Source organism: Meriones unguiculatus, chromosome 1 (assembly GCF_030254825.1).
Source record: "Meriones unguiculatus strain TT.TT164.6M chromosome 1, Bangor_MerUng_6.1, whole genome shotgun sequence".
Taxonomy (NCBI): Eukaryota; Metazoa; Chordata; class Mammalia; order Rodentia; family Muridae; genus Meriones; species Meriones unguiculatus.
The window spans coordinates 4,286,028-4,292,822 of NC_083349.1; the positions used below are offsets into that span (position 1 = coordinate 4,286,028).

General features: G+C 59.6%; 2 protein-coding genes across 2 annotated transcripts; one reads left to right on the forward strand and one right to left on the reverse strand.

Annotated features, from left to right (window-relative positions):
* Nucleotides 1-1,145: 1,145 nt before the first annotated feature.
* Nucleotides 1,146-2,314, reverse strand: Pth2 (parathyroid hormone 2). Its single transcript, XM_021633933.2, has 3 exons — nucleotides 2,107-2,314; nucleotides 1,882-2,009; nucleotides 1,146-1,719 (listed from the first exon to the last, which is right to left on the reverse strand). Exons 1-3 carry the CDS (start codon nucleotides 2,221-2,223, stop codon nucleotides 1,545-1,547), a joined length of 420 nt encoding a protein of 139 aa, XP_021489608.1. The 5' UTR covers nucleotides 2,224-2,314; the 3' UTR covers nucleotides 1,146-1,544.
* Nucleotides 2,315-3,611: 1,297 nt separating this feature from the next.
* Nucleotides 3,612-6,762, forward strand: Gfy (golgi associated olfactory signaling regulator). The gene is made up of 4 exons (XM_021633906.2): nucleotides 3,612-3,693; nucleotides 4,492-5,678; nucleotides 5,816-5,989; nucleotides 6,512-6,762. Exons 2-4 carry the CDS (start codon nucleotides 4,511-4,513, stop codon nucleotides 6,703-6,705), a joined length of 1,536 nt encoding a protein of 511 aa, XP_021489581.1. The 5' UTR covers nucleotides 3,612-3,693; nucleotides 4,492-4,510; the 3' UTR covers nucleotides 6,706-6,762.
* The last annotated feature ends 33 nt before the right edge of the window (nucleotides 6,763-6,795 follow it).

Here is a 6,795-nt window from a genome sequence, read left to right on the forward strand (position 1 = left end):
TCTGGACCGTAAGCTCTGCCTATAACCGCTCCACACCAGGATCTTGCTACACCCTCACCTTCCCTCAGAGGCTTCCCTTGTCAACAATGCTAAGAGCCTCTTCGAACAAAGACTGGACCAAGGGGGTGCAGCCTGAGAGCACATCACCTCGTGTGCGCGAGCGCGATATTCCCTGGGTCTGGGCCTGGGCCTGGAGCTGTTTGGAGAGCTCCGTGTAGGTGTCACCTGCGTTCAGCTTTGAGAGGTGGTCTATTTGGGATACAGGCTGAAGAGTCAGTCAGCCCAACAGACCCAAGTGTGGTGATTCGGAAAAGGCAGGCTGGCGGCCAGAGCGGGTTCTGCGAGGACGCGGAGGCTGGGAGCCGGCCGGGAAGGGCAGACCCAGCCTTTGGAGAACAAGCCCCCGGGCGCCTGTGAGCGGCCGGCTCAACCAGCGCTGAGCCAATACACGTGCAGGGCGGGCCTGAGGTGGCCCGGACAGAGCTGCGGAAGGAGGGTTGTGGGAGGTGGCCAGGGAGGGGCCGGCAGGGGAGGGGTTTGGAGAAAGGTGAGCTCTTGGACAGCACCCGGAGCTCCAAGGCGAAGCGGCCTGGTGGTCCGTTAGAGACAGCTGTCAAAACGGGATTTCGGGGCGGGAGGGGTCGCCTCCCGGAAGCCTGAGCGGATGTGGGCGCCGCCTGCTAACTGCTCCTGCGCAGTAGCCGGGGCTTAGGAGTATCAAGAAGCTCCGCCCTAAGCCTAAAAACCAATGAGCGTTCGGTCCGCCTCCAGAAAATGCAAATTCATGGGGGCGGTCTCCCAGACCCCACCCTCCTCCGCAGACCAATCAGGGTGCGGTCCGCTCGCCCGGCGGGCTGGCAGAATTGACAGCTGTCGGTGGGGGTTGAGCCCCGGGGGCCTCGGGCTCAGAGTAGCTGCCTGCTCCCGCCCCTGTGGCCATAAGTCTCCTGACTCCTGAAGACCTTCCCCAGAAAGGTTAAGAAACCCCGACACGGGGGCTGGAGAGGGCTCAGTGGTGAAGAGCACTGTCTGCCCTTCCAAAGGACCCAGGTTCAATTCCCAGCACCCCCATGACAGTACACAACTGTCTGTACCGCCAACTCCAAAGGATCTGACACCTTCACACTTTATGCACATAATTTTTTTTTTAAAAGAAACCCAGACACAACAGAGCGTGGCGACACGCCACGCCTTTAGTCTCAGCGCTCGGGAGGCAGAGACAGGCTAATCTCTGCGTTCGAGGACAGCCAGGGCTACGCAGAGAAACCCTGTCTCGGAAAAGAAAACTGAAAAGGAAAAACTCCACCCTTCTCAGCTGGATCAGAGGCCTCACGACTGTGAGCAACGGAGAGCGAAGCGGAGGAGATGTGGAGGAGGGAAGAGATTGGGGACGGACACCCCAGAGGGCCCACGAAGGCGGCGGGGAGCAGCGCGGACGCGGAGGGGTCTAGCTGCGGGGCCGCGCCCGCTGGGCCTCCCCACACAGCCCGGCCAGGGCTGCGCAGCAGAGGCGCGGGCGCGGCGCGGCAGGCTCTTTATTGGGCTCAGGGCGCGTCCAGTAGTAACAGCTTGTGCATGTACGAGTCCAGCCAGCGGCGGCGCTCCAGGGCGGCCAGCAGGCGCGCGCGCTCCCGAAACGCCGCGTCGTCCGCCAGCGCCAGGCTGCGCCGAGACAGGGGAGTACCCAAGTTCGCCCAGGCGCGGCTCGGGGCGCGGAGGCTGCGGGAGGAGAGGTGCGGTGACTGCGCGCCAGGCCCCCACGGGCCGCCGCGGGTCCCCACTGCAGACTGACGCCAAGCACCCCTGCCCCTCCCCGCCGGCATCTCGCCTTCCCTCGGGGCGTCGCCTCCCTTCCCTGGGTATCCGGGACCTCACACCTACCTCACACCAGCGAGGGGCAGTGCAACACCGGAAGCAGGGCCAGGGCCCCAGGGCACAAGCAGTAGCAGCAGCAAAAGCAGCAGCAGCCGCTCTCGGGGGCTCCTGGACACCTGGCAGGTCTCCATCACCTATGGACACAGGGAACAGGATCTGGATGTCACCATCCCACCCAGAAGCCGGGCGCCCACCGTCCAACCCCCCAGAGCCTCCTGCGGGCCCCCCTACCGTGCAGTGGGCGCTAGCAGCGAGGCTCACGCCCCTCCTTATATACCCGCACAGCCCCCGCGGCAGCAGTGACGCAGGCCGGGCTGGGGGCGCGGGGTCACTCCACCCCACGCTCATTAGGAGCCGCCAGCGGTAATGAGAAGCCTGGTGGGGCCCTGTGCTGCCGTGGCCGCCACCAACTAATTGGGACCCGGAGCTGGTACTGAAGAAGGGGGGTGCAGACAGAGAGGTGGACATAAGGGGTGTGTCAGAGGGATAAAAATAGAGACTGCAGAGGGGGACCATCAGAACACAAGTCGGGGACACAGAGAGACAGGAAAGAGCAGAGAGATCCAAGAGGAGGAAGAGACGGGGGGACGGGGGGGGAAGGAAGGACAAAGACTAGGTGCCTTGGAAGGGATAACATGAAGGAAGAAAGACTGAGGACTCTGGAAATGAGGGACAGGCAGGCCCAGCAGAGAGGCAGGGAAGGAGAGAGGAGAGGCAGCCGTGTGCAAACAGGTGAAGTCACCGCCGTGAAGTGGGACACAGGAGGCCCTGGGCTTCCGCAGGGATGTCTTTCCCTCACCACAAGGGACACTGGGGCACGGGGAAGTAAGGTCCAGTCCTCCACACCCACACGTTTGAAGGGGGCCCAAGGCCACCCAGGGTGCGGCAGGCCTGTCCTCCCAGGACTGCAAACATGAGACTGTCTCAAAGAGGAGGGAGGAATAAAGAGGGACCCCCTCCTCCCACATCATGGGCAAAGAGGACAGGGGCCTGGACTCCTACCTCCACAGAGAGGAGGGGACCGAATTTGGCATCCCAAACCTAAAGGTGGTCGTCAAGACAGAACCCCACACTCCTGGGCTCCTCAGTCTGAAGGGAACTGAGTGGCCTAGTGGGGTTAAAGTAGAAAGTACCAGGGACTTAGATCCTTGGATTTGGTGGGGGAACAGGAGAAGTGCCAGGACTCATCATTTTATCTTTTGACACAGGGTTTCTCTGTGTAGCCTTGGCTGTCCTGGAACTCACTCTGTAGACCAAATTGTCTTTGAACCTGCCCCTGCCTCCCAAGTGCTGGGATTAAAGGCATGCACTACCACTGCAGAGATGGGACCAGAGAGACAGAGACAGAGGCAGAGAGATTGTCTTGTGTCTGTTGGGTTGGTAGTTTGGGTGAGTGTTTTTTTGTGTTTGATTGGGTTTTATTTTTGTTTTAGAGTCACTGTAGCCCAGGCTGGCCTGGGTCTCACTATATCTGTCACCCAAGCTGGCTTTAAACTCATACCCCTTGTACCTTATCATCCCAAGAGCCTGTGCCATCTTACCTGGCCAAACCTTGGCTTCAAATAGAACATAGCTTGGTTAAATCCTAACTTCCTTCTCTGCCACAGAGACGATATCCTATGTCTCTGTTTCTTTAAGAACATCAGCCTGTTGCTAGGCTCTCAGAGTTCCCCAGGGAGGGGTCAGGTGCGTCACCCATCACCTGTGTGCCTCAGGAACCCTCCCGCCTGCCCCTTCCAGCACCATTCAACAACAGTCCCTGCCTGCCTCTTTGTCCAGCGCTGATCATCTGCTGTTGTCTTGAACACCACTGACCAGGTAAGAGACCCATGACCCCTAGTGACCCTGTTCCTCGCAAGCTCACTCCTCCATCTCCAACCCACCACAGAAGTTACCTGGTCCCTAGCTCCACCCTCTGTAGACAGGGGCTGCGCTGATACCCTGTGTCCACCCGCATCAGCCGAGGAGTCTACACCTGACATCCCTACATATGTCTTGAAGACCTGGAACTCTGAGATCCAGACGCCATCTAACCCACAGTCCACTGACCCTGTGTCCTTTCCCCCTGTGGCCCCTAAGCCCCCTTCTTGGCCCCAATATTCAAAATCTCTTAAATTCCTAATTTCTGGCAAGAACCAGAGACACAGACCCTTTGCTGCCCACCCTGAGACGCAGAGCCCAAGCTTCCTTCCAGGACCACAGAGTCTGCTTCCTCCCCCTGACTCGGCCTGGTCCCAGCTCTTCATTTGCACCCTCCTCTAGTGTTAAAGCCTGCACAGTCCTGGCCTCTTAAGAGCCCTGGGGGAAGGTTGTCCCAAACCCCCTTGGCCGTTTTGACATCTTCTGAAGGTAAAGCTAATGTTTGTGGGACCTTGGAAAGGTGTCATTATGTGCCAATTTTTCAGGGAACCTACTGGGAAATGTGCTACCACTCCCGAGAATCCCTAACTCCCGTTTCCTTGGTGACCAGTTACCACCCCACAGCCTCCAGGGAATTGCAAGTGGCTTTTGCCAGGGTCCCTGGACAGACCTTGTCCTCTGGGAGCCAGTGGGTGTGGCCTCTGGGTGGGGCGGTGACAGATTTGGCTTAACGGTTCCTCCCCACTCCTTCCACAGCTACAAGCATCTCTGAACCATGAAGCCCTTCAGCCTCTTCCTCCTCCTCTTCCTCCTCTTCCTCCTCAAAGGTCTGGGTTCCAGGGCAGCTCCCTCAGCCTCTCTGCCTGTGGGCTCCCACCTCCAGGAGACAGCCCAGCCCTCTGGGATGCCCAGTGGTGCTGTAGAAAATTCTACTAGAGAGGAGCCTACCCCAGGGTACCCTGCACCCACCCCCCTGGAGCCATCCAAGACCCCACCCTCGGATTCCCCTCACATCTCCATACAAAACCTAAGTGAGACCCCCAGCCTCAACCTCTCATATTCTCCAGAGACTCCCATGCCTGACCAGCTCACAACCTCAGGAACAGAATCCCAAGATGCTTCACAAATGAGTCCCTCCAAAGCAACACTCCCGAAATCCTCTGAGACCCCCAAACCTGACCTGACTAGAATTTCCCAGTCTGGAGCTCCTGAAACCTCTCAACCTAATCCTTCTAACTCTTCTCTCCCAGACTCTCCTGAGCCTGTACACACTGACCCTACACCAACTATACACTATGAATCCCCTGAACTCCCCAAAGGTGACACCCCCAAACTCTCACCCGGTGAAGGGCCTAAGATACCAAGTCCTGGCCCCACCCAACTCCTCAGCTCCAAACCCCTAGAGACCTATGATCCTGGTACCACCAGAAAACTAAATTCTGTATCACTACCAACCAGCCACCCTGACCCCACAGAAACTCCACAGTCAGCATTTCTCATCGCCCACAACTCCAACCCCACTGACATCCCACAAACACAACTCCCCACGACCCCCAACCAAAATGCAACAGAGAGAGCTATGACTTCTGACTTGGAAATCCCCACTAGTCTCCCCACCCAACCAACAACAACCTTGAGAGAGAACGCCTCCACTCCTGCTGAGCCAGGCTTGAGCCCCAGCTCAGAAGCCCCTACAGCCACCCAAGCTGCCACCGCTGGCCTGTCCACCTCAGGTTTCCTTGGGACCAAAGACTTGAATGTACCCCAGAACTCAGGTCCTAAAGGGCCAGATATCCCTCCTCCCTCAGCACGGATGGCAGGGCCCCCTGCTCCTCCAGAGCACCCCAATCAGATAGCCCCTGCCGTGCCTCAGGCCCCTCAGAGACACAGCCGAGGAGAGACAGTCAATACTATCATCGTGGTGGAACGAGTGAAGGAGACTGGTGAGGGCCTGGCTGTGGATCTCAAAGAGGAGGCTGGGTGTGGAGGCTGGTTGTGAGGGAGGAGGCTGGGTGTGAGGGAGGAGGGCTGGGTGTGAGGGAGGAGGCCTTCTGCTCAGATGGCTGTCTTGTCCCCTTAGGGGTAGCCCTGGTCAGCCGCCCAAGAGGCTCCATCGGTGGGGCTCTGTGCCTGTTCTTCGCGGGGACGGGGATGCTGATTGGCATCTTCCTCCTGATGTGGTGCCTGTACCGCCGGGCCTCCAGACACAGGTCCTTTGCACACCACCGGCTCCGGGACAGCGGAGATGAACCAGGTGAGTGCTTGCTCACCCTAGAAAGACCCTACCCAGCCTTACAGGGGACTTTGGACACCCCTCTAAAGAACAAAGACCCCTGTCCGAGGTAAGTGTAAGGCTTGACTCCACCATGGTCTGGGCCCAGGCCCCTGGATCTGAAATTCTCCCACCCCCACCCCCTCCCCGGCCCCTGCAGCCTCACTTCCCCTCCTCTGAGAGAGGATCTGTGTATCCCAGATTCCCAACACAGACGCACACGCGCACACACACACACACACACACACACACACACACACACGCACGCGCACACACACACAAACACCCGCGCACCTGCGCGCACACAGGCATGCTCTCTCTCTGTCTGTCTGTCTCTCCGTGCCTGTCTGTCTGTCTCGCCCTCTCCCAGCTGCCCAGAAACTTGCTCAGCTCCCGCATGCCCTGCCTGGTTCTGCACCACGCCCCAAATCCTCAAGCTCAACCCACCCAGCCAGCCCCTCGCAGACCCTGGCCAGCGGCCTGAGCCCACCCTCGCCCTTGCAGTCTCGCACCTGGACGCCCCGAAGGAGCCGCTGGACCTCTACTTCTACGCCCCCGATGCGTGGGTGCCCTCGCACATCGCCACGCAGCAGCCGCCTCCCACGCCCCCACTGCCGCCCAAGCTGCCCCCTCCGCCCCGCGGGCCGCAGCGCCTGGAAGCCCTGTCGCCCGCCGCGCTGTCCCCCAACTTTGTCTGACCCAGCTTCACCGCCTAGAGGGACCCCAGAGGCCCGCAGGTTTCCCAATAAACGGGCAGGAACACGAGTCTGCACTGGGTGCTGGCGGAG

What these genes read in the sequence shown, in the direction of transcription:
- Pth2 (XM_021633933.2), bottom strand. Translation starts at nt 2,223, where the DNA reads ATGAGCGTGGGGTGGAGTGACCCCGCGCCCCCAGCCCGGCCTGCGTCA. An exon ending in CTGCTAGCGCCCACTGCACG is followed by an intron (nt 2,010 to 2,106) that starts GTAGGGGGGCCC and finishes CTGTGTCCATAG; the next exon opens with GTGATGGAGACCTGCCAGGT. An exon ending in CTGCCCCTCGCTGGTGTGAG is followed by an intron (nt 1,720 to 1,881) that starts GTAGGTGTGAGG and finishes CTCCTCCCGCAG; the next exon opens with CCTCCGCGCCCCGAGCCGCG.
- Gfy (XM_021633906.2), top strand. Translation starts at nt 4,511, where the DNA reads ATGAAGCCCTTCAGCCTCTTCCTCCTCCTCTTCCTCCTCTTCCTCCTC. An exon ending in GGAACGAGTGAAGGAGACTG is followed by an intron (nt 5,679 to 5,815) that starts GTGAGGGCCTGG and finishes TTGTCCCCTTAG; the next exon opens with GGGTAGCCCTGGTCAGCCGC. An exon ending in GGACAGCGGAGATGAACCAG is followed by an intron (nt 5,990 to 6,511) that starts GTGAGTGCTTGC and finishes TCGCCCTTGCAG; the next exon opens with TCTCGCACCTGGACGCCCCG.